This window comes from Anomaloglossus baeobatrachus, chromosome 1 (assembly GCF_048569485.1).
Source record: "Anomaloglossus baeobatrachus isolate aAnoBae1 chromosome 1, aAnoBae1.hap1, whole genome shotgun sequence".
NCBI classification, from domain to species: domain Eukaryota; kingdom Metazoa; phylum Chordata; class Amphibia; order Anura; family Aromobatidae; genus Anomaloglossus; species Anomaloglossus baeobatrachus.
Window position 1 is genome coordinate 475,418,614 of NC_134353.1, and position 26,887 is coordinate 475,445,500.

The 26,887-nt window shown below is 53.3% G+C and overlaps 1 protein-coding gene across 1 annotated transcript in view; it reads left to right on the forward strand.

Annotated features, from left to right (window-relative positions):
• Positions 1–26,887, forward strand: part of INSR (insulin receptor) — a 110,397-nt gene that overhangs the window by 70,994 nt on the left and 12,516 nt on the right. The window contains exons 15-17 of the mRNA XM_075314765.1: positions 6,309–6,376; positions 13,803–14,032; positions 14,964–15,074. Of these exons, the coding sequence (XP_075170880.1) occupies positions 6,309–6,376; positions 13,803–14,032; positions 14,964–15,074 (409 nt within the window). The remainder of the gene's footprint in view (positions 1–6,308; positions 6,377–13,802; positions 14,033–14,963; positions 15,075–26,887) is intronic.

Genomic DNA, 26,887 nt, shown 5'->3' on the forward strand with positions numbered 1-26,887 from the left:
GCTGGGAAAAGAGAGAAGCTGGGGGGGAGGCTGGGAAAAGAGAGAGGCTGGGGGGGAGGCTGGGAAAAGAGAGAGGCTGGGGGGGAGGCTGGGAAAAGAGAGAGGCTGGGGGGGAGGCTGGGAAAAGAGAGAGGCTGGGGGGGAGGCTGGGAAAAGAGAGAGGCTGGGGGGGAGGCTGGGAAAAGAGAGAGGCTGGGGGGGAGGCTGGGAAAAGAGAGAGGCTGGGGGGGAGGCTGGGAAAAGAGAGAGGCTGGGGGAGGAGGCTGGGAAAAGAGAGAGGCTGGGGGGGAGGCTGGGAAAAGAGAGAGGCTGGGGGGGAGGCTGGGAAAAGAGAGAGGCTGGGGGGGAGGCTGGGAAAAGAGAGAGGCTGGGGGGGAGGCTGGGAAAAGAGAGAGGCTGGGGGGGAGGCTGGGAAAAGAGAGAGGCTGGGGGGGAGGCTGGGAAAAGAGAGAGGCTGGGGGGGAGGCTGGGAAAAGAGAGAGGCTGGGGGGGAGGCTGGGAAAAGAGAGAGGCTGGGGGGGAGGCTGGGAAAAGAGAGAGGCTGGGGGGGAGGCTGGGAAAAAAGAGAGGCTGGGGGGGAGGCTGGGAAAAGAGAGAGGCTGGGGGGAGGCTGGGAAAAGAGAGAGGCTGGGGGGGAGGCTGGGAAAAGAGAGAGGCTGGGGGGGAAGGCTGGGAAAAGAGAGAGGCTGGGGGGGAAGGCTGGGAAGAGAGAGAGGCTGAGGCTGGGGGGGAAGGCTGGGAAGAGAGAGAGGCTGAGGCTGGGGGGAGAGAGAGGCTGAGGCTGGGGGGAGAGAGAGGCTGAGGCTGGGGGGAGAGAGAGGCTGAGGCTGGGGGGCAGGCTGGGGGGAGAGAGGCTGAGGCTGGGGGGGAGGCTGGGGGGAGAGAGAGGCTGAGGCTGGGGGGGAGGCTGGGGGGAGAGAGAGGCTGAGGCTGGGGGGGAGGCTGGGGGGAGAGAGAGGCTGAGGCTGGGGGGGAGGCTGGGGGGAGAGAGAGGCTGAGGCTGGGGGGGAGGCTGGGGGGAGAGAGAGGCTGATGCTGAAGGCGGGGGAGAGAGGCTGCTGCTGGGGGAATGGGAGAGAGGGGCTAATGCTAGAGACAGAGGACAAGGGTTGAGGGATAGTGCAATGACAAAATCGATGGGGGGAGTGTAAGGACTCAGAATGAGAGGGGGCAGCATTGGGAGCTCATTATGGAGAAGGGGCAGCATGTGTGGGCTCAGTATGGAGTGGAGCAATGTAGGGGAGTCAATATCAAGAGTGGGGTAGTGTGTGTGTGTGTGTGTGGGGGGGGTCTCAGCATAAGCGTTAGTGTGGTGGTCTTAGTATGATGAATGGGGCAGCATGGAGGTGTCATTATGGAAAAGAGTAAGGCAGCATTAGGAGCTCATGGAGAGGGGCAGCATGCATGGGACACTGTGAGGAGGGGGCAGCATGCATGGGACATTGTGAGGAGGGGGCAGCATGCATGGGACATTGTGAGGAGGGGGCAGCATGCATGGGACATTGTGAGGATGGAGCAGCATGCATGGGACACTGTGAGGATGGAGCAGCATGCATGGGACACTGTGAGGAGGGGGCAGCATGCATGGGACACTGTGAGGAGGGGGCAGCATGCATGGGACACTGTGAGGAGGGGGCAGCATGCATGGGACACTGTGAGGAGGGGGCAGCATGCATGGGACACTGTGAGGATGGAGCAGCATGCATGGGACACTGTGAGGAGGGGGCAGCATGCATGGGACACTGTGAGGAGGGGGCAGCATGCATGGGACCCTGTGAGGAGGGGGCAGCATGCATGGGACCCTGTGAGGAGGGGGCAGCATGCATGGGACCCTGTGAGTAGGGAGCAGCATGCATGGGACCCTGTGAGGAGGGAGCAGCATGCATGGGACCCTGTGAGGAGGGAGCAGCATGCATGGGACCCTGTGAGGAGGGAGCAGCATGCATGGGACCCTGTGAGGAGGGAGCAGCATGCATGGGACCCTGTGAGGAGGGAGCATCATGCATGGGACCCTGTGAGGAGGGAGCAGCATGCATGGGACCCTGTGAGGAGGGGGCAGCATGCATGGGACCCTGTGAGGAGGGGGCAGCATGCATGGGACCCTGTGAGGAGGGGGCAGCATGCATGGGACACTGTGAGGAGGGAGCAGCATGCATGGGACACTGTGAGGAGGGAGCAGCATGCATGGGACACTGTGAGGATGGAGCAGCATGCATGGGACACTGTGAGGATGGAGCAGCATGCATGGGACACTGTGAGGAGGGAGCAGCATGCATGGGACACTGTGAGGAGGGATCAGCATGCATGGGACATTGTGAGGAGGGAGCAGCATGCATGGGACACTGTGAGGAAGGAGCAGCATGCATGGGACACTGTGAGGAGGGAGCAGCATGCATGGGACACTGTGAGGAGGGAGCAGCATGCATGGGACACTGTGAGGAGGGAGCAGCATGTATGGGACCCTGTGAGGATGGAGCAGCATGCATGGGACCCTGTGAGGAGGGAGCAGCATGCATGGGACCCTGTGAGGAGGGAGCAGCATGCATGGGACACTGTGAGGATGGAGCAGCATGCATGGGACACTGTGAGCATGGAGCAGCATGCATTGGACACTGTGAGCATGGAGCAGCATGCATGGGACACTGTGAGGAGGGGGCAGCATGCTTGGGACCCTGTGAGGAGGGGGCAGCATGCATGGGACACTGTGAGGAGGGGGGCAGCATGCATGGGACACTGTGAGGAGGGGGGCAGCATGCATGGGACACTGTGAGGAGGGGGGCAGCATGCATGGGACACTGTGAGGAGGGGGGCAGCATGCATGGGACACTGAGGAGGGGGCAGCATGCATGGGACATTGTGATGAGGGGGCAGCATGCATGGGACCCTGTGAGGAGGGAGCAGCATGCATGGGACCCTGTGAGGAGGGAGCAGCATGCATGGGACCCTGTGAGGAGGGAGCAGCATGCATGGGACCCTGTGAGGAGGGAGCAGCATGCATGGGACATTGTGAGGATGGAGCAGCATGCATGGGACACTGTGAAGATGGAGCAGCATGCATGGGACGCTGTGAAGATGGAGCAGCATGCATGGGACACTGAGGAGGGATCAGCATGCATGGGACACTGTGAAGATGGAGCAGCATGCATGGGACACTGAGGAGGGATCAGCATGCATGGGACACTGAGGAGGGATCAGCATGCATGGGACACTGTGAGGAGGGGGCAGCATGCATGGGACATTGTGATGAGGGGGCGGCATGCATGGGACATTGTGAGGAGGGGGCGGCATGCATGGGACATTGTGAGGAGGGGGCAGCATGCATGGGACCCTGTGAGGAGGGAGCAGCATGCATGGGACCCTGTGAGGAGGGAGCAGCATGCATGGGACCCTGTGAGGAGGGAGCAGCATGCATGGGACCCTGTGAGGAGGGAGCAGCATGCATGGGACATTGTGAGGATGGAGCAGCATGCATGGGACACTGTGAAGATGGAGCAGCATGCATGGGACACTGAGGAGGGATCAGCATGCATGGGACATTGTGAGGAGGGATCAGCATGCATGGGACACTGAGGAGGGATCAGCATGCATGGGACACTGTGAGGAGGGGGCAGCATGCATGGGACATTGTGATGAGGGGGCAGCATGCATGGGACATTGTGATGAGGGGGCAGCATGCATGGGACATTGTGAGGATGGAGCAGCATGCATGGGACATTGTGAGGAGGGGCAGCATGCATGGGACATTGTGAGGCGGGGGCAGCATGCATGGGACATTGTGAGGCGGGGGCAGCATGCATGGGACATTGTGAGGAGGGGGCAGCATGCATGGGACATTGTGAGGAGGGAGCAGCATGCATGGGACATTGTGAGGCGGGGGCAGCATGCATGGGACATTGTGAGGAGGGGGCAGCATGCATGGGACACTGTGAGGCGGGGGCAGCATGCATGGGACATTGTGAGGAGGGGGCAGCATGCATGGGACATTGTGAGGAGGGGGCAGCATGCATGGGACATTGTGAGGAGGGGGCAGCATGCATGGGACACTGTGAGGCGGGGGCAGCATGCATGGGACATTGTGAGGAGGGGGCAGCATGCATGGGACATTGTGAGGAGGGGGCAGCATGCATGGGACATTGTGAGGAGGGGGCAGCATGCATGGGACATTGTGAGGAGGGGGCAGCATGCATGGGACATTGTGAGGCGGGGGCAGCATGCATGGGACATTGTGAGGCGGGGGCAGCATGCATGGGACATTGTGAGGAGGGGGCAGCATGCATGGGACATTGTGAGGAGGGGGCAGCATGCATGGGACATTGTGAGGAGGGGGCAGCATGCATGGGACATTGTGAGGAAGGGGCAGCATGCATGGGACATTGGGAGGAAGGGGCAGCATGCATGGGACATTGTGAGGAGGGGGCAGCATGATGTGAGGTCAATGTGCAGATCATATTTCATAATTGAGGAAGGTGTAGTGGGTATAATATAAGGGAGGGCAGTGTGTAGTATATTAGGGGCAGTGTGACAGTCACAGTATATAAGTGGGGACGGTGTGGTGGGAATATTTTATACTCATGCTATGTTTTGATGTGCCCGTGGTGATCCCCATTGGGGGGGGGGGGGGTTAGTGCCCTTTGTTTCTCATTTATACTTTTTAAAGTGTTTTACAAAGTAGATCTGCCTTAAACAGATGTCGAGTGCGAAAACTCAGTTTTACGTTGTCACTAAGGGGCGCGACCACTTAAAGTGCCTAGGGCAGCACGAAGGCAAAATACATCCCTGGTACCACACTTAACATGGACCAAAGAAAGCTAAGGAGAGAGTTGTCTCAGGAGATTAGAAATAAAAGTATAGACAAATGTTAAAAGTAAACGCTATAAGATCAGCCCCAAACAGCTTGATGCTCCTATTATTGCAGTTGCACATATTATTCAGAAGTTTAAGGTCTATGGGACTGTAAAAAATCTCTCTGAACGTGGCTGAAAAAGAAAAATTAATGACAAATCTAAGAGACTGATAATGCTATTGGTAAACATAGAGCCCAGAGCAAGTACCAAACAGATTAGATTTGAACTCCACGGTCAAGGTACATCAGTGTCAGATCGCACCACCCGTCGCTGCCTTGGCTAAACTGGACTTCATGGAAGACAACTGAGGAGGAAGCCACTGTTGAAAGCAAATCTTAAAAAGGAAGCCCAGCTGTTTGACAAAATGCGTATTGACAAGCCACAAAGCTTCTGGTAGAATGTCCTTTTGTCAAGTGAGACAGAACTGGAGGTTTTTGGCAAGTCACAACATCTCTTTCTGAACTAATGCAAAAATGAAACATACAAAGAAAAGAATGTTGTGTATACTGTGAAGCATGGAGGAGGCTCGGTTATGTTTTGCTGTTGCTTTGCTGCATCTGGCACGGGGTGTCTGAATCTGTGCAGGGTATAAGGAAATCTCAAGACTATCAAGGTATTGTGGAACCAAATGTTCTGCTCAGAATCAGAAAGCTTTGTCTGAGTCGCAGGTCATGATAATGACCCAAAACATAGCCATTTTTGGATGTTTTTAGCAAAGAGCAAAGCATTGGACTATTCTGAAGTGCCTTCTATGAGTCCTGATGGAAATCCTATTGAGCGTCTGTAGAAGGCCCTGACACACACTTTAACAGAAGGATATCAACAATTTTGTCCATGTGTGTAACTGCATTTGCAATGCTTGAATTTCCAATAGATAGCCAATGGGAGCAGTTGATGCCTTGCTCAAAGAACATCTCCTCCCAAGGTGACACTTTTTGCGCACTGTATATGAATACGTTTTGAAGTATTTTGGACTTCGACTGTCCAGAGCGAGCATTTGTATAGAGCCTTTGCCCCGCCCCCCCAAAAAATACAGTTCTGTTTTCTAATTGACTTACTAAATTATATGCCATTCATTTTTTTTCCGTTTACTAAATGTTTACATTTACTAAATTTTTAGCACATCAAAACATGTAGCTTTTACTATGTGCGTTTCTTAAATAAAACTTCCACCTTTGTATGGAGACTATTGCAAATGATGGACCTTGCAATACTGTACTATAACTATTAGACTCTTTAAAGATAACTTGTCCATTCACTGAAGCCTCAGAAACCTTTCTCAATATAATTTAGAACATTAATTTAGCTTTTATCTGATACAATAGCTGGTATTATCGGAAAATAAACTTTTAATGCCTTTTATCTGGCTTTTGAAGATACTCTTGACCTTATGCAATATGTTCTACAATTACAATAGATCACTTTCTAAAACACTCTATAATCTTTCATATTTTTTTTACCCAGGGACGCAGAAGGCCCAACAGGACCATTGTATGCATCCTCTAATCCTGAGTATTTAAGTGCTAGTGAAGGTGAGTTGCTCTGATAACAATCAGGTGGCATTAAGGGTAAGTTCACACAGTGCATTTTTCGCGGCGTTTTTCGGGTGCGTTTTTGGCCTCAAAACTGCATGACTTTGCTTCCCCAGCAAAGTCTATGAGTTTTCATTTTTGTTGTCCGCACACAACTTTTGTTTTTAAGCTGCGTTTTTGAGCTTAAAAAAAATGGACATGTCAATTCTTTCCTGCGTTATTCTGCGTTTTCCCCCCAATGCAATGCATTGGAAAAACGCAGAAAAACGCAGAGATCAAAAACGCAGCAAAACGCAGCCAAAAACGCACCAAATCGCGGTAAAAACACATGCGTTTTTTGATGCGTTTTTTTGGTGCAAGTGCGTTTTTAGCGGCCAAAAACGCAGCGTCAAAAAAACGCAGCGTGTGCACATAGCCTTACTCTGCAGAATTCTCGTGAAATGAACGTTTCACCATAAACATGCAATTTAAACAGGCTGCAGATTAGCAAATTAATTAGGTGAATGTTCATTGGGGGAAATGGTCCCCAAAAACGGGGCTCTCGAGGTTCAGCCTGCGTACCAACATTCCATTATTCCTTTATGGGACTGACGGCAATTGCAGAGCTCTGTACTCAGCTGCTTCTAGCATGGTTGTGCACATGCTTGACCTCAGTTCCCTTTGTTTAGGATCAAATGCATGCCACATTTTTAAGCAAAAACTCCCCATCCTATGGATAAGGTAAAAACATTTTTACTTTTTTTTTTTTTTTTTTTTACCATGGTTGATTGGAAACAAAAACCAGAACATTAATACCATCTTGCTTTTGTACTTCCTCTAATTTGTCCTCTTCTTCTTGTTAATCTATTTAAAAAGCTTTTATAACCATAACCAAATGACTGAATCAAAAAGATACAGTGAAAACTTTTAGATAATCCCTCCAAACTTCATTTCTTTGTCGCTCCATTGGGAGACCCAGACAAATGGGTGTAAAGGCTATGCCTCCGGAGGCCGCACAAAGTATTACACTAAAAGTGTTAAGCCCCTCCCCTTCTGCCTATACACCCCCCGTGCTCCCACGGGCTCCTCAGTTTTTTGCTTTGTGCGAAGGAGGTCAGACACGCACGCACAGCTCCACAGATTGGTCAGCAGCAGCTGCTGACCATGTCGGATGGAAGAAAAGTGGGCCCATATAGGGCCCCCAGCATGCTCCCTTCTCACCCCACTCTTGTCGGCGGTGTTGTTAAGGTTGAGGTATCCATTGCGGGTACGGAGGCTGGAGCCCACATGCTGTTTTCCTTCCCCATCCCCCTTAGGGCTCTGGGTGAAGTGGGATCCTATCGGTCTCCAGGCACTGAGACCGTGCTTCATCCACAACTCCTGAGGAGCCTGCTGGATAGGAGCCGGGTATCGTTCAGGGACATGGCCCTGCTACTTTAAGGTACTCTGTGTCCCCGTGGGGACCGCGCACAGCAACACTCCAGCATTGCTGGGTGTGCTAGTGCACCGGGGACCGCGGCGCTGACCGCGTTTGTGCCATTATACACTGCAGCGTCGCTGAGTGTATTTGTGTATGGGGACTACCGCGCTGACCGCCGCTGCCATTGTTTTTACTGAGGCGCGGCTGGGACTGTTAGTGCGCCGGGGACTCTGCGCCGGCCGCGCTTTTACGGCGGCCGCGCTTATAACTCGAGTCCCCGGCTTTTGGGCCTAGTCTCTTTCTCTTCCCGCCCCCAGCCCTGCCAGTCAGGGGAAGGGCGGGACGCTGTACAGCACGGCAGCACTGAGGGCTGGAGCATGTTTTACATACTCCACCCCCCTCACTGTGCACAGTGAGGCACCAGCTCCCGCACTTTCTGGGTCACGCCCACGGCTCCCTCCTCTCCTCAGGACGCCGGCAGCCATTCCTGTCAGCTCCTAGGACGCTGCAGAGGGGAGACAAACTCTGGGGGACCCAGGCAGGGATTCTGGTGGCCACACAACCGCTTTAAGCGGGCGGTAAGCAGCACCTGAGGTGCTGGCCCCACTTGTGCAGAAGTGTGATTATAGTTTATATGTTTACAGGCTATACTTTACACTGTATGGGCACAGTTGATTTCTGGCTATATACCCTGTTGTGTTGCTCAAAGGAGACAACATTATGGCGCCCACAAGAAGCAGGGGTGCCAAAACACAGGCTTACTATGCTGCTTGCGCCGCATGTACAACCTCGCTACCGGCAGGTTCCACTGACCCTCATTGTATGCACTGTTCGGCCCCTGTGGCACTTACTCAGCCGGAGCCTCTGCTAAGGGGGGCCCAGGGGGAACAACCAGCTAACACCGTCCAGGTGACAGGGACGGAGTTTGCAGTTTTTACTGACAGACTTTCTGAGACTATGGCTAAAATACTAGAAGCTTTGCAGTCCAGACCGGTATCTCAGACCATGGGCACTGTGGAATCACTGCCCCCTAGTCCCCCTCAGTTGGAACAACAATGTCTCCCCGGGGTGTCTCATAGATCCCAGGGTGAGGTCTCTGACACGGACCGCAGTCCCAGACCGCCTAAGCGAGCTCGCTTGGAAATCCCCTCGACCTCATCACATTGTTCAGGGTCTCAGAGGGATGACTCTCTGTATGATGAAGCGGAGGTAGCTTATCAGGATTCTGATCCTGAGGCCGCTCTCAACCTTGATACTCCTGATGGGGACGCCATAGTGAATGATCTTATTGCACTGTGGAATCACTGCCCCCTAGTCCCCCTCAGTTGGAACAACAATGTCTCCCCGGGGTGTCTCATAGATCCCAGGGTGAGGTCTCTGACACGGACCGCAGTCCCAGACCGCCTAAGCGAGCTCGCTTGGAAATCCCCTCGACCTCATCACATTGTTCAGGGTCTCAGAGGGATGACTCTCTGTATGATGAAGCGGAGGTAGCTTATCAGGATTCTGATCCTGAGGCCGCTCTCAACCTTGATACTCCTGATGGGGACGCCATAGTGAATGATCTTATTGCGTCCATAAATAAGATGTTGGATATTTCTCCCTCAGCTCCTCCAGCAGAGGAGTCAGCTTCTCAGCAGGAGAAGTTCCGTTTCAGGTTCCCCAAGCGTACAGCGAGTATGTTTCTGGATCACTCCGACTTCAGAGACGCAGTCCAGAAACACCGAGTTTGTCCAGATAAGCGTTTTTCCAAGCGCCTTAAGGATACACGTTATCCCTTCCCCCCTGACGTGGTCAAGGGCTGGACTCAGTGTCCCAAGGTGGATCCTCCAATCTCCAGACTGGCGGCTAGATCCATAGTTGCAGTTGAAGATGGGGCTTCACTCAAGGATGCCACTGCCAGACAGATGGAGCTCTGGTTGAAATCCATCTATGAGGCTATCGGCGCGTCTTTCGCTCCAGCATTCGCAGCAGTATGGGCACTCCAAGCTATCTCAGCGGGTCAAGCCCAAATTGACGCACTCACACGTACGTCTGCGCCGCAAGTGGCTTCCATAACCTCTCAAACGTCGGCATTTGCGTCCTACGCTATTAATGCTATCCTGGACTCTGCGAGCCGTACGGCGGTTGCAGCCGACAATTCGGTGGCATTACGCAGGGCCTTGTGGCTACGGGAATGGAAGGCAGATTCGATTGCCAAAAAGTGCTTAATCGGTTTGCCATTTTCTGGCGACCGTTTGTTTGGTGAGAGATTGGATGAAATCATAAAACAATCCAAGGGAAAGGAAACTTCCTTACCCCAGGCCAAACCAAAATTACCCCAACAGAGGAGGGGACAGTCGAGGTTTCGGTCCTTTCGGGGTACGGGCAGAGCCCAATTCTCCTCGTCCAAAGGGCCTCAGAAGGATCAGAGGAACTCCGATTCATGGCGGTCTAAGTCACGCCCTAAAAAGACCGCCGGAGGTGCCGCTACCAAGGCGGCTTCCTCATGACTTTCGACCTCCTCACACCGCATCCTCGGTCGGTGGCAGGCTCTCCCGCTTTTGCGACACCTGGCTGCCACAGGTAAAAGACCGATGGGTGAGAGACATTCTGTCTCACGGTTACAGGATAGAGTTCAGCTCTCGTCCTCCGACTCGATTCTTCAGAACATCTCCGCCTCCCGAGCGAGCCGATGCTCTTCTGCAGGCGTTGGACACTCTGAAGGTAGAAGGAGTGGTGATCCCTGTGCCTCTTCAGCAACAGGGTCACGGTTTTTACTCCAACCTGTTTGTGGTTCCAAAGAAGGACGGGTCTTTCCGTCCTGTCCTGGACCTAAAACTGCTCAACAAACACGTAAAGACCAGGCGGTTCCGGATGGAATCCCTCCGCTCCGTCATCGCCTCAATGTCCCAAGGAGATTTCCTTGCATCGATCGATATCAAAGATGCTTATCTTCACGTTCCGATTGCTCCAGAGCATCAGCGCTTCCTGCGCTTCGCCATAGGAGACGAACATCTCCAGTTCGTGGCACTGCCGTTCGGCCTGGCGACAGCCACCTGGGTTTTCACCAAGGTCATGGCTACAGTAGTCGCGGTCCTCCACGGCCAGGGTCACTCGGTGATCCCTTACTTAGACGATCTGCTGGTCAAGGCTCCCTCCCAAGAGGCATGCCAGCACAGCCTCGACGCTACTCTGGAGACTCTCCAGAGTTTCGGGTGGATCATCAATTTTCCAAAGTCAAATCTGACACCGGCCCAATCGCTGACATATCTTGGCATGGAGTTTCATACCCTCTCAGCGATAGTGAAGCTTCCGCTGAACAAGCAGCGTTCACTACAGACGGGGGTGCAATCTCTCCTTCAAGGTCAGTCACACCCCTTGAGGCGCCTCATGCACTTCCTGGGGAAGATGGTGGCAGCAATGGAGGCAGTCCCTTTCGCGCAGTTTCACCTGCGTCCTCTTCAATGGGACATCCTACGCAAATGGGACAGGAAACCGACGTCCCTCGACAGGAACGTCTCCCTCTCAGGCAACCAAAGCTTCCCTTCGGTGGTGGCTTCTTCCCACTTCTTTATCGAAGGGGAAATCCTTCCTACCCCCATCCTGGGCGGTGGTCACGACGGACGCGAGTCTGTCAGGGTGGGGAGCAGTTTTTCTCCACCACAGGGCTCAGGGCACCTGGACTCAGCCAGAGTCCTCGCTTCAGATCAATGTTCTGGAGATCAGGGCAGTGTATCTGGCCCTAAAAGCGTTCCAGCAGTGGCTGGAAGGCAAGCAGATCCGAATTCAGTCGGACAACTCCACAGCGGTGGCATACATCAACCACCAAGGCGGGACACGCAGTCGTCAAGCCTTCCAGGAAGTCCGGCGGATTATACTGTGGGTGGAAGCCACAGCCTCCACCATATCCGCAGTTCACATCCCGGACGTAGAAAACTGGGAAGCAGACTTTCTCAGTCGCCAGGGCATGGACGCAGGGGAATGGTCCCTTCACCCGGACGTGTTTCAGGAGATATGTTGCCGTTGGGGCATGCCGGACGTCGACCTAATGGCGTCCCGGCACAACAACAACGCCTTAGTTCAGGATTGGTCGCAGTTTCAGCTCCCTTATGTGTTTCCTCCGCTGGCACTGTTGCCCAGAGTGTTACGCAAGATCAGGGCCGACTGCCGCCGCGTCATCCTCGTCGCTCCAGACTGGCCGAGGAGGTCGTGGTACCCGGATCTGTGGCATCTCACGGTCGGCCAACCGTGGGCACTACCAGACCGACCAGACTTGCTGTCTCAAGGGCCGTTTTTCCATCTGAATTCTGCGGCCCTCAACCTGACTGTGTGGCCATTGAGTCCTGGATCCTAGCGTCTTCAGGATTATCTCAAGAGGTCATTGCCACTATGAGACAGGCTAGGAAACCAACGTCCGCCAAGATCTACCACAGGACGTGGAAAATTTTCCTGTCATGGTGCTCTGCTCAGGGTTTTTCTCCCTGGCCATTTGCCTTGCCCACTTTTCTGTCCTTCCTTCAATCTGGACTGGAAAAGGGTTTGTCGCTCGGCTCCCTTAAGGGACAAGTCTCAGCGCTCTCTGTGTTTTCCAGAAGCGCCTAGCCAGACTTCCACAGGTACGCACGTTCCTGCAGGGGGTTTGTCACATCGTCCCTCCTTACAAGCGTCCGTTAGAACCCTGGGATCTGAACAGGGTGCTGATGGTTCTTCAGAAACCACCATTCGAGCCAATGAGAGATATTTCTCTCTCACGCCTTTCGCAGAAAGTGGTTTTCCTAATAGCAGTCACTTCACTTCGGAGAGTGTCTGAGCTAGCGGCGTTGTCGTGCAAAGCCCCTTTCCTGGTGTTTCACCAGGACAAGGTGGTTCTGCGTCCGGTTCCGGAATTCCTCCCTAAGGTGGTATCCCCCTTTCATCTCAATCAGGATATCTCCTTACCCTCTTTTTGTCCTCATCCAGTTCACCAATGTGAAAAGGATTTGCACTTGTTAGATCTGGTGAGAGCACTCAGACTCTACATTTCTCGTACGGCGCCCCTGCGCCGCTCAGATGCACTCTTTGTCCTTGTCGCTGGCCAGCGTAAAGGGTCACAGGCTTCCAAATCAACCCTGGCTCGGTGGATCAAGGAACCAATTCTCGAAGCTTACCGTTCTGCTGGGCTTCCGGTTCCCTCAGGGCTGAAGGCCCATTCTACCAGAGCCGTGGGTGCGTCCTGGGCTTTGAGGCACCAGGCTACGGCTCAGCAGGTGTGTCAGGCGGCTACCTGGTCGAGCCTGCACACTTTCACGAAACACTATCAGGTGCATACCTATGCTTCGGCGGATGCCAGCCTAGGTAGACGAGTCCTTCAGGCGGCGGTTGCCCACCTGTAGGAAGGGGCCGTTTTTACGGCTCTATTACGAGGTATTATTTTACCCACCCAGGGACTGCTTTTGGACGTCCCATTTGTCTGGGTCTCCCAATGGAGCGACAAAGAAGAAGGGAATTTTGTTTATTTACCGTAAATTCCTTTTCTTCTAGCTCCAATTGGGAGACCCAGCACCCGCCCCTGTTTTTTTGTGTACACATGTTGTTCATGTTGAATGGTTTCAGTTCTCCGATATTCCTTCGGATTGAATTTACTTTAAACCAGTTTATAATTTTTTCCTCCTTCTTGCTTTTGCACCAAAACTGAGGAGCCCGTGGGAGCACGGGGGGTGTATAGGCAGAAGGGGAGGGGCTTTACACTTTTAGTGTAATACTTTGTGCGGCCTCCGGAGGCATAGCCTATACACCCATTTGTCTGGGTCTCCCAATTGGAGCTAGAAGAAAAGGAATTTACGGTAAGTAAACAAAATTCCCTTCTTTTTTTATGGAGGAGGGAGTGTTAGAGGTTTGAAAGCTTTCTTTGGTTTGTATTTTTACAATTCATGATTTGGAGCAATAAAATAGAATGGTGCAAAGGTGTACCTTGCTTGTTCTGACATTTTGAAGAATGATAAGCATAAGGTTTCTTTTCTTCTGTATTGGTGACCACTAAATCACTACTGTTTTTTTTTTTCTTAGTGTACATTCCGGATGAGTGGGAAGTACCAAGAGATAAGATTAACTTGCTCCGAGAACTAGGGCAGGGTTCCTTTGGAATGGTTTATGAGGGAATTGCCAAGGACATCATAAAAGGAGAGGCCGAGGTCCGTGTGGCTGTGAAAACTGTCAACGAGTCAGCAAGTCTGCGAGAGCGGATAGAGTTCCTCAACGAGGCTTCTGTTATGAAGGCATTTAGCTGCCACCATGTGGTAGGAATTTATATCTGTATACAAAAATATTCATTATTGTTTGAAATTAAAGGAGTTTCCTCATACAACAAACTTCTGTTATTACTCATTAAAATAACATAACTTTTGGTGCTGGCGCTGTCACAGTGATGTTGGCACTCACTCTCCTGGGATTCATGTGACATTGTAATATTACTTAAGCCTTGCACCCAATCGGCACTAGCTTTTCTCTGCCCACCTTCAGACAAATCGGACATCATGAGGAAGTTAGAGATGCGGCTGGCCGCTTCCTTCTTCTTAATGTTTGATATGTTCAAAGGTGGGGAAGGTGAAGATAGCGGTGATTGATCGCAGGGCTTATGTGACGCCATGTCATTTGAGCCCCAGGAGAGCGAGCGCTGGAACGGGCTTGGCATCGGAGATGAGTAGAAGTGTTGTTGATTTAACGGGCAAAAAATGCTGATTGAGTGGTTGTTTTCCAAGTAGTGGACAACTCATATAATATTGGTGTGTTGAATAGAATGTAAGCAGTCATCATGTTACATTTTTATTCTGTTATTCCCCCCTGTAAAATTGCTGCAGATCCGTGGGAGTCCAGGTTCTGATACTCCCAACGGATCACTCATTAGACTAATTTACAAGATCTTACATCAGCAAGTGACAGCAGTCCTCTCCTGTATGAGCGCGCAAACTCAATAATAAGTCTGAGTGTGCACAGCGCTGTGTCCGTGCACAGCGCTGTGTCCATGCGTTCAAGCTATATAAATATAAAATCATAGGGAAACCCTTTTAAAGCTTGAGCTCTAGAGATTATAACATTTTATTCAATATATCCCATTTCTGAAAATGTTATGATATATTCTTTTAATCATTTCTGAGCAGTTATTGAAGCAAAGCATTGTTTTTTTCTCTGATGGTTGTTAAATCAGAAGTATATTATTGACTTTTTCAGGTTCGTTTGCTAGGTGTTGTCTCTAAAGGGCAGCCTACATTGGTTATTATGGAGCTAATGGGACATGGTGACCTGAAGAGCTACTTGCGTTCACTGCGACCCGATGCAGAGGTGGGTTTGATTGTTCCTGCTTTACTTTACTTGTGAAATTACAGTAAATAGGAAAGGCTCTGTAAAATCATAAAAAGTAAATCTCAAAGACCATAGTAGCTTTCTACTGTTACAACCAGTAAAAAGACTTTGAACTAATGTCTCCAATGATTCTCCGCACCTATTTTTCCTTGATTCTCAAGCTTTATTTCTTTATCGTTCCTATGGGAGACCCAGACCATGGGTGTTTAGCTTCTGCCTCCGGAGGACACACAAAGTACTACACTTAAAAGTGTAGCTCCTCCCTCTGAGCTTATACACCCGCTGGAGAACCAGATCTAGCCAGTTTATCGCTTTGTGTTCAGGAGGCATACATCCACACATGCATTCTCATCTGATTTTTGATTTTTGGAAAGAGTTTGAAGAAAAGCGGGTCCAAGTCTGGACTCCCGGCATGTCCCTTCTCACCCCACTGTGTCGGCGGTGTTGTTAAGGTTGATTCCAAGGCTGGAGCTTTACATGCCGCGCTCCTTCACCATCCCTCCTGGGCTCTGGCTTGAAGTGGGAGCCAGCACGGTCTCCATGCTTGGCAGGAGACCGGTCTCCATCCGCAGCCCTTCAGGACCCTGCTGGACTGGAGCACTCATCCCCAGGGACTTGGAACCCTACGTCTCAGCAAGCTAAGTACCTGAGACGTTTATATATTGGGGGTCCCTGTACTTTATTGTTGTGGGAGAGTGTGCTGACTGTGTTTTATGACATTTCCGGCGGGTTCTCTGGCTGTCGCCTGAGAACCGCGCCGATGGTGCCTGCGCGCCGGCCACGCCGCTCAAATTTATGCCCCGGCTTTGCCGGAGGCCTAGTTTCGGTTTCACTGCCCTCGCATGTCATTCATGCAGAGGGACAGGCTCGGCTCCGCCCGGTGGCCGTTCTGCACAGGGGAGGGACACTGTGTGTGTCCCCTCCCCTGTAGGTCTCTATGGCCCTCCAGATCCCGCTCTTCAAGCAAGTCCCGCCCCCTCTCTTCGCTCCGGCGGCCATTTTCTCAGCGTTCTCTCTGCAAGCGCTGGTCTGCAGCACCTCTGCTGAGTTGCTGTGCTTGGGGGTCCGGGCTTCGGGATCCAGCGGTCTGGTAAGCCACAACCGGTCTCCGGTTGTGGACCTCTGATTATACTCTCTGGGGTTCATTCTCTGGCAGAGCCCCCACTCCAGCAGCATGTCTCACACGAGGAGTAAGGCTCCAAAGCTGTATTCAGTATGCACTGCATGTAAGCTCCTGCTGCCTGAACCGAGCATATTCCCACATTGTGATGCCTGCTCTAAGCTGGCGGTGCCTCAGCCTGGAGTCTCACCCCCAGTGGTCTCTCAGGCTGCCCCTGCTCCTGTGGCTGAACCCCAGGCTTGGGTAGAATCCTTTTCTAGGTCTATCTCCCAGTCTTTTGCTGACTCCATGGGACTTCTTTCCAGGACTTTGCTGAACATGCATCAGCCCCTTTCACAGGGTGCCTCTGCTGCTAGGGCTCTCTCAGGACCGGAGCTCACAGAGGATTCATCATCTGGTCCCAGACCCCGTCCTTCTAAGAAGAGACGCAGGGTTCCCTCTCCTTCCTCGTCCCGCGGCTCTGATTCAGGAGCTGACTCGCAGGATGAGGAGGATACCTTTACGGGGGGCTCGGAGGTTAACTCCATGTACCCCATTGATCTGTCCGAAAGTGACTCAGATGTTAGTGATTTGATTGCGTCCATTAATTCTGTACTGGATCTCAATCCGCCAGTATCAGAGGAGCAACCCTCTCTGGCAGAAAAGCACCAGTTTACCTCGCCTAAGAGAGTAAAGAGTGTGTTCTTTAACCACTCCAGTTTTCAGGCCGCTGTGACCAAGCCCAGGGCCTGTCCTGACAAACGCTTCCCAGAGCGTGGTTCTGATGACCGCTTTCCCTTTCCACCTGAGGTGGTCAAGGAGTGGGCTCATTCCCCAAAGGTAGACCCCCCGGTGTCTAGACTCTCAGCCCGGACCGTTGTATCGGTGGCTGATGGCACCTCTCTTAAGGATTCCACTGGACCGCCAGATTGACCTTATGGCCAAATCCGTATATGAAGCGGCGGGGGCTTCGTTCTCCCCGACTTTTGCAGCAGTGTGGGCTCTCAAAGCCATCTCTGCTTCCCTAGAGGAGATGCATTCCCTCGCCAGGGAATCTATGCCCGAAATGGTTACCTTAACTTCCCAAGCTTCAGCTTTTTCATCCTATGCCATGTCTGCCATGCTGGAAGCTTCTCACCGCACTGCGGTGGCTTCGGCTAATTCCCTCGCTATCCGCAGGATCTTATGGCTTCGAGAGTGGAAGGCAGATGCTTCTTCAAAGAAGTACCTTGCTGGACTCCCTTTTGCTGGGTCCCGGCTGTTCGGTGAACAGCTGGATGAAATTATTAAGGAAGCTACTGGCGGGAAGATGCCATAAACCAAAACCAGGAAACCTGTCCAGGGCAGGAATCAGTCGAGGTTTCGTTCCTTTCGTTCCTCCAACTGGTCCTCCTCTAAGCCCTCGGCCTCGTCCACTAACTCAGCCAAGGACCAGAAATCCAACTGGCGCCCAAAAGCGCGTCCACAAAAGACCGCAGGAGGTGCTGCCACTAAGACAGCCTCCTCGTGACTATCTGTCCGCGCCAGCAACGTCCTTAGTTGGTGGCAGGCTCTCCCACTTTGGCGACGCGTGGTTTCAACACGTCTCCGATCAGTGGGTAAGGGATATCATCTCCCACGGCTACAGGATAGAATTCTCTTCCAGCCCGCCAAACAGATTTTTTCTCTCTACTCCCCCCTGCTCCAAGGCCGCCGCCTTCTCACAGGCCGTGGCATCCTTGCAGGCCAACGGAGTAATTGTACCGGTTCCCGCCCGGGAACGGTTCAGAGGTTTCTACTCAAATCTCTTCCTAGTCCCCAAAAAGGACGGTTCCTTCCGGCCCATCCTGGATCTCAAGCTTCTCAACAAGCATGTTCAGGTGCGGCATTTTCGCATGGAGTCTCTGCGATCAGTCATTGCCTCTATGACCCAAGGGGATTTCCTGGCATCCATCGACATCAGAGATGCCTATCTGCATGTGCCAATTGCGGTTTCACACCAGCGTTGGCTACGTTTTGCAATCGGAGAAGAACACTTCCAATTCGTGGCTCTCCCCTTCGGGTTGGCCACAGCTCCTCAGGTATTCACCAAGGTCATGGCAGCAGTGATTGCAGTCCTGCACCTACAGGGGTTGGCAGTGATCCCTTACCTGGACGACCTTCTGGTAAAGGCTTCATCCAGCATGGATTGTCAGCGGAGTGTCTCGCTCACTCTCGCCACTCTAGCCCAATTCGGGTGGCTTGTCAATCTTCCCAAGTCCACTCTGACTCCGACCCAGAGTCTCACGTACCTAGGGATGCAGTTCGAGACTTTGCCGGCACTTGTGAAGTTGCCCTTAGTCAAACAGCAGTCCCTTCAACTGGCGGTGCGCTCTCTGCTGAGGCCCCGCCGTTATTCCCTCAGGCGCCTGATGCAGGTGCTGGGTCAAATGGTGGCGTCAATGGAGGCTGTTCCCTTTGCCCAGTTCCATCTGCGTCCCCTGCAGCTGGACATTCTCCGCTGTTGGGACAAGCGGCCTTCCTCCTTGCACAGGTTAGTGGCTCTGTCGCCATAGACCAGGAGCTCTCTTCAGTGGTGGCTTTGGCCCCTCTCTCTGTCCCAGGGGCGCTCCTTTCTGGCCCCGTCCTGGGTGATCCTCACCACGGATGTCAGTCTATCCGGCTGGGGAGCGGTATGTCTCCACCACCGAGCGCAGGGCACTTGGACTCCGTCCAAGTCAGCCCTTTCAATCAATGTGCTGGAAACCAGAGCCGTGCTTCTGGCTCTCCTAGCTTTTCACCATCTGCTGGCGGGCAGGCACATCCGAATCCAGTCGGACAACGCGACAGCGGTTGCCTACATCAATCACCAAGGCGGGACACGCAGCTGCCTGGCAATGTTGGAGGTACAACGCATCCTTCAATGGGCGGAGGACTCCAAGTCCACCATATCCGCAGTCCACATCCCAGGCGTGGAAAACTGGGAGGCAGATTTTCTCAGCCGTCAAACCGTGGACAGTGGCGAGTGGTCCCTGCACCCGGCGCTTTTTCAGTCAATCTGCCGCAAATGGGGCACTCCGGACGTGGACCTAATGGCGTCCCGTCACAACAACAAAGTTCCCGTTTACGTGGCTCGCTCCCACGATCCTCAGGCATTCGCCGCGGACGCTCTGGTTCAAGACTGCTCCCAGTTTTGTCTGTCCTACGTGTTTCCCCCTCTAGCTCTCTTGCCCAGAGTCCTGCGCAAGATCAGATTGGAGGGCCGTCGAGTCATTCTCATTGCTCCGGATTGGCCCAGGCGAGCTTGGTACCCAGACCTGCTCCTTCTGTCCGTAGAGGTGCCGTGGCATCTTCCGGACCGTCCAGACCTTCTCTCACAAGGTCCGTTTTTCCGCCTGAATTCTGCGGCTCTCAAATTGACGGCGTGGCTCTTGAGTCCTGAATCTTGACGGCTTCTGGTATCCCTCCTGAAGTCATCTCCACTATGACTCGGGCCCGTAAGTCTTCCTCCGCCAAGATCTATCACAGGACTTGGAAAATTTTCCTGTCCTGGTGTCTCTCTTCCGGCCATCCTCCTTGGCCATTTTCCTTGCCGACCCTTCTGTCCTTTCTACAGTCCGGTCTGCAGCTGGGACTGTCCCTCAACTCTCTCAAGGGACAAATCTCAGCTCTGTCAGTGCTGTTCCAGCGGCGTCTCGCCCGGCTGGCTCAGGTCCGCACCTTCATGCAGGGCGAATCTCACATCATTCCGGCCCTTGGATCCCTGGGACCTCAATTTGGTTCTCACGGTTTTGCAGAAACCCCCCTTTTGAGCCTCTTAGGGAGGTTTCTTTGTTTCGTCTTTCACAGAAAGTGGTCTTTCTAGTGGCCATAACTTCCCTCAGGAGAGTCTCCGATTTGGTTGCGCTCTCTTCGGAGTCACCTTTTTTGGTTTTTCATCAAGACAAGGTGGTTCTCCGTCCGACTCCGGACTTTCTTCCTAAGGTGGTCTCTCCTTTCCACCTTAACCAGGACATTACCCTACCTTCCTTTTGTCCGGCTCCTGTTCATCGCTTTGAAAAAGCGCTGCATACTCTGGATCTGGTGCGTGCTCTCCGGATCTATCTGTCTCGCACCGCTGCTCTTAGGCGGTGCACCTCTCTTTTTGTGCTAACTACAGGTCGGCGCAAGGGCCTCTCTGCTTCTAAGCCGACCTTAGCCCGTTGGATTAGGTCGACCATTTCGGACGCCTACCAGTGTTCTCAGGTGCCTCCCCCGCCGGGGATCAAGGCACACTCGACCAGAGCTGTCGGTGCCTCTTGGGCTTTCAGGCACCAGGCTACGGCTCAACAAGTCTGTCAGGCTGCCACTTGGACTAGCCTGCATACCTTTTCAAAGCACTACCAAGTGCATGCTCATGCTTCGGCAGATGCGAGCTTGGGCAGATGCATCCTTCAGGCGGCTGTCGTCCATTTGTGAAGTTAGGTTCTGCCTACTTCTTAGTTTTTCTGTTTATTTCCCACCCATGGACTGCTTTGAGACGTCCCATGGTCTGGGTCTCCCATAGGAACAATAAAGAAAAAGAGAATTTTGTTTACTTACCGTAAATTCTTTTTCTTATAGTTCCGTATTGGGAGACCCAGCTCCCTCCCTGTTGCCTGTTGGCAATTTCTTGTTCCGCGTGTTTTCACTGGCTGTTGTTGTTGACAGAGTCTCCGGTTGTTCAGGTTTTTGCTCTGTTTTTACTTGTGGGTGGCTATTCTCCTTCAGCTTTTGCACTAAACTGGCTAGATCAGGTTCTCCAGGGGGTGTATAAGCTCAGAGGGAGGAGCTACACTTTTAAGTGTAGTACTTTGTGTGTCCTCCGGAGGCAGAAGCTAAACACCCATGGTCTGGGTCTCCCCATACGGAACTATAAGAAAAAGAATTTACGGTAAGTAAACAAAATTCTCTTTCTTTGTCGCTCCATTGGGAGACCCAGACAATTGGGGTGTATAGCTTCTGCCTCCGGAGGCCACACAAAGTATTACACTTTAAAAAGTGTAACCCCTCCCCTCTGCCTATACACCCTCCCGTGCATCACGGGCCCATCAGTTTTTTGCTTTGTGTTGAAGGAGGCACACCATTCACGCAAGCTCCACATTTTAGTCAGCAGCAGCTGCTGACTTTATCGGATGGAAGAAAAGAGGGCCCCTAACAGGGCTCCCGGCATGCTCCCTTCTCACCCCACTCTGGTCGGCGGTGCTGTTAAGGTTGAGGTACCCATTGCGGGTACAAAGGCTGGAGCCACATGCCGTTATCCTTCCCCATCCCTTAGGGGCTCTGGGAGAAGTGGGATCCTAACCGGTCACCATGCACTGGGACCGGGCTCCCTCCGCAGCCCCTGGGGGAATCTGACGGACAGGAGACCGGGTATCATCAGGGACAGACCCTGCTTCTCTGAGGTACTCTGTGTCCCCTTGGGGACGGCGCATAGAGCGCCTGTGTAACGGACGCTGCAGCGGCTGCTGTGTGTTTTGTGTCGCCGGGACTACTGCGCCGACCGCGACTGTTTGCCGGCCGCGTTACTAAATTTAGTCCCCGGCTTTTGCGGCCTAGTACCGCATATTCCCGCCCCCGGGCCTGCCAGTCAGGGGTAAGGGCGGGACGCTAGACTGGACGTCAGCGGTGAGGGCTGGAGCATACTTAGGTATCCTCCTCCCCCCTCACTGAGCACTGTGGGGCACCAGATTCCCGCACTTTCTGAGGCACGCCCACGGCTCCCTCCTCCTCTGAGAATGCTGGCAGCCATTGTTATCAGCACTTCTGCCGGTGGAGAACTTCAGACCGAGCTCCACAGCTCTGGGAGGCCCAGGCAGGGAATCTGGTGGACACACAACCACTGAGGGCGGTCGGTAAGCCGCACCGGTTACTAGGTGCTGGCCCCCCTGGGTGCCGAAGTGTATATATATATCCATATATTGTATACATTTGCTCTGTTCGGCCGCATTATTTGCTTTTGGCTATATACCCTCACTGATTGCTCTAAGAGGAGACAACAGCATGTCGTCCGCAAAAAGCAAGGGTGCCAAGGCACAGGCTTATTTTGCAACCTGTACCTCTTGTGCGGCTATGTTACCTGCAGGTTCCACCTACCCTCATTGTGTGCAATGCTCGGCCCCTGTGACACTCACTCAGCCGGAGCCTCAGGCGCTGGTGGGACCCTCGGCCCAGGTAGAACCACCGGCTACCACTGTCCAGGTGGCAGGGACAGAGTTTGCAGGGTTGGCTGAGAAACTTTCTGAGTCACTTTCACAATCCATGGCTCAGTCTATGGATAGATGGTCTGCTAAGATACTAGAAGCTTTGCAGTCCAGACCGGTAACTCAGGCCCCGGGCACTGTTGAATCATTGCCCCCAGGCCCCCCTCGGTCGGCGCAGCAAAGTGCTCCTGGGGCGACTCCTAGGTCCCACGGTGAGGACTCCGACACGGACCGCAGTCCCAGACCGGCTAAGCGGGCTCGCTGGGAGCTTCCCTCGACTTCATCACACTGCTCAGGGTCTCAGCATGAGGACTCTCTGGAGGATGAAGCGGAGGTGGCAGATAAGGGCTCTGATCCTGACGCTGCTCTCAATCTTGATACACCTGAAGGGGACGCCATAGTAAATGATCTTATAGCGTCCATCAACCAGGTGCTAGAACTTTCTCCTCCAACTCCACCGATTGAGGAGTCAGCTTCACAGCAGGAGAAACACCAATTTAGGTTTCCCAAACGTACACGGAGTGCGTTTTTCGATCACTCCAACTTCAGAGATGCAGTCCAGAAACACCGAGCTTTTCCGGACAAGCGCTTTACTAAGCGCCTTAATGACACACGTTACCCCTTCCCCACTGACGTAGTTAAGGGTTGGGCTCAGTGTCCCAAGGTGGATCCTCCAGTCTCTAGACTGGCGGCTAGATCCATAGTAGCAGTGGCAGATGGTTCATCGCTCAAGGATGCCACTGACGGGCAAATAGAGCTCCTGATGAAATCCATCTATGAAGCCATAGGCGCGTCTTTTGCTCCGGCATTTGCAGCCGTATGGGCACTCCAAGCTATCTCAGCTTGTCTGTCTGAGACTAATGCAGTCACACGTGCCTCTACTCCGCAGGTTGTGTCTTTAACCTCTCAGGCGTCGGCTTTTTCGTCCTACACCATGAACGCCGTCCTGGACTCTGCGAGCCGTACAGCGGTAGCATCCGCCAATTCAGTGGCAGTCCGCAGGGCCATGTGGCTACGCGAATGGAAGGCAGACTCTGCTTCCAAGAAGTTCTTAACCGGTTTGCCATTTTCTGGCGACCGTCTGTTTGGCGAGCAATTGGATGAAATCATTAAACAATCCAAGGGAAAGGACTCGTCCTTACCCCAGTCCAAACCAAACAGACCTCAGCAACGGAAGATACAACCGAGGTTTAGGTCCTTTCGGCCCTCAGCCAGGTCTCAATTCTCCACGTCCAACAGGCCACAGAAGGGCCAGAGGAACTCTGATTCATGGCGGTCTAAGTCACGTCCTAAAAAGACCGCCGGAGGAACCGCCCCCAAGGCGGCCTCCTCATGACTTTCGGCCTCCCCAAACCGCATCCTCGGTCGGTGGCAGGCTCTCCCGCTTTTGCGACGCCTGGTTGCCACATGTCCAAGACCGATGGGTGAGAGACATTCTGTCTCACGGTTACAGGACAGAGCTCAGCTCTCGTCCTCCGACTCGTTTCTGCAGAACATCTCCGCCCCCCGAACGAGCCGATGCTCTTTTTCAGGCGGTGAACACTCTGAAGGCAGAAGGAGTGGTGATCCCTGTTCCCCTTCAACAATGTGGTCGCGGTTTTTACTCCAACTTGTTTGTGGTGCCAAAAAAGGACGGATCATTCCGTCCCGTTCTGGACCTCAAACTGCTCAACAGACACGTGAAAACCAGACGGTTCCGGATGGAATCTCTCCGCTCCGTCATCGCCTCGATGTCCCAAGGAGACTTCCTAGCATCAATCGACATCAGGGATGCTTATCTCCACGTGCCGACTGCACCAGAGCATCAGCGCTTCCTGCGTTTCGCCATCGGAGACGAACACCTTCAGTTCGTGGCACTGCCTTTCGGCCTGGCGACAGCCCCACGGGTCTTCACCAAGGTCATGGCAACAGTGGTGGCAGTCCTACACTCTCAGGGACACTCGGTGATCCCTTACTTAGACGATCTTCTAGTCAAGGCACCCTCCCGGGTGGCATGCCAACACAGCCTGAACACTGCTCTGGAGACTCTCCAGAGGTTCGGGTGGATCATCAATTTCCCAAAGTCAAAATTGACACCGACCCAATCGCTAACTTACCTCGGGATGGAGTTTCATACTCTCTCAGCGATAGTGAAGCTTCCGCTGGACAAACAGCGTTCACTACAGACAGGGGTGCAATCTCTCCTTCGAGCCCAGTCACACCCCTTGAGGCGCCTCATGCACTTCCTAGGGAAGATGGTGGCAGCAATGGAGGCAGTTCCATTTGCGCAGTTTCATCTGCGTCCACTCCAATGGGACATTCTCCGCAAATGGGACAGGAGGTCGACGTCCCTCGACAGGAACGTCTCCCTTTCTCGGGCAGCCAAAGCCTCTCTTCAGTGGTGGCTTCTTCCCACTTCTCTGTCGAAAGGAAAATCCTTCCTGCCCCCATCCTGGGCTGTGGTCACGACGGACGCGAGTCTGTCAGGGTGGGGAGCGGTCTTCCTCCACCACAGGGCTCAGGGCACCTGGACTCAGCCAGAGTCCTCCCTTCAGATCAATGTTCTGGAGATAAGGGCAGTGTATCTAGCCCTAAAGGCGTTCCAGCTGTGGCTGGAAGGCAGGCAGATCCGAATTCAGTCGGACAACGCCACGGCGGTGGCGTACATCAACCACCAAGGCGGCACACGCAGTCGTCAAGCCTTCCAAGAAGTTCGGCGGATTTTGCTGTGGGTGGAAGCCACAGCCTCCACCATCTCCGCAGTTCACATCCCGGGCGTAGAAAACTGGGAAGCAGACTTTCTCAGTCGCCAGGGCATGGACGCAGGGGAATGGTCTCTTCACCCGGACGTGTTTCAAGAGATCTGTTGCCGCTGGGGAACGCCGGACGTCGACCTAATGGCGTCCCGGCACAACAACAAGGTCCCGGCATTCATGGCACGGTCTCAAGATCACAGAGCTCTGGCGGCAGACGCATTAGTTCAGGATTGGTCGCAGTTTCGACTGCCTTATGTATTTCCTCCTCTGGCACTGCTGCCCAGAGTGTTACGCAAGATCAGGTCCGACTGCCGCCGCGCCATCCTCATCGCCCCAGACTGGCCAAGGAGGTCGTGGTACCCGGATCTGTGGCATCTCACGGTGGGTCAACCGTGGGCACTACCAGACCGACCAGACTTTCTATCTCAAGGGCCATTTTTCCATCTGAATTCTGCGGCCCTCAACCTGACTGTGTGGCCATTGAGTCCTGGATCCTAGCGTCTTCAGGGTTATCTCAAGAGGTCATTGCCACTATGAGACAGGCCAGGAAACCAACGTCTGCCAAGATCTACCACACGACGTGGAGGATCTTCTTATCCTGGTGCTCTGATCAGGGTTTTACTCCCTGGCCGTTTGCCTTGCCCACTTTTCTGTCTTTCCTTCAATCCGGAATGGACAAGGGTTTGTCTCTCGGCTCTCTCAAGGGACAAGTATCGGCGCTTTCCGTGTTTTTTCAAAAGCGTCTAGCCAGGCTTCCGCAGGTACGCACGTTCCTGCAGGGGGTTTGCCACATAGTCCCACCTTACAAGCGTCCGCTAGAACCCTGGGATCTTAACAGGGTGCTAACGGCTCTTCAGAAGCCACCTTTCGAGCCGATGAGGGATGTTTCTCTTTCACGCCTTTCGCAGAAGGTGGTCTTCCTAGTGGCAGTCACATCACTTCGGAGAGTGTCTGAGCTAGCAGCGCTGTCATGCAAAGCCCCCTTCCTAGTGTTTCACCAGGATAAGGTGGTTCTGCGTCCGGTCCCGGAATTTCTCCCTAAGGTGGTATCCCCTTTTCATCTCAATCAGGATATCTCCTTACCTTCTTTTTGTCCTAATCCAGTTCACCAATGTGAAAAGGATTTGCACTTGTTAGATCTCGTGAGAGCACTCAGACTCTACATTTCTCGTACGGCACCCCTGCGCCGTTCTGATGCGCTCTTTGTCCTTGTCGCTGGCCAGCGTAAAGGGTCGCAGGCTTCCAAGTCAACCTTGGCTCGGTGGATCAAGGAACCGATTCTTGAAGCCTACCGTTCTTCTGGGCTTCCGGTTCCTTCAGGGCTGAAAGCCCATTCTACCAGAGCCGTGGGTGCGTCCTGGGCATTGCGGCACCAGGCTACGGCTCAGCAGGTGTGTCAGGCGGCTACCTGGTCGAGTCTGCACACTTTCACGAAACACTATCAGGTGCATGCCTATGCTTCGGCAGATGCCAGCCTAGGTAGGCGAGTCCTTCAGGCGGCGGTTGCCCACCTGTAGGAGGGGGCCGTTTTACGGCTCTTTTTATCGAGGTATTCTTTTACCCACCCAGGGACTGCTTTTGGACGTCCCAATTGTCTGGGTCTCCCAATGGAGCGACAAAGAAGAAGGGAATTTTGTTTACTTACCGTAAATTCCTTTTCTTCTAGCTCCTATTGGGAGACCCAGCACCCGCCCCTGTTCCCTTCGGGCTGTTGTTCTTTTGTGTACACATGTTGTTCATGTTGAATTGTTCTTTGGTTCATGGTTTAGTTCTCCGAAC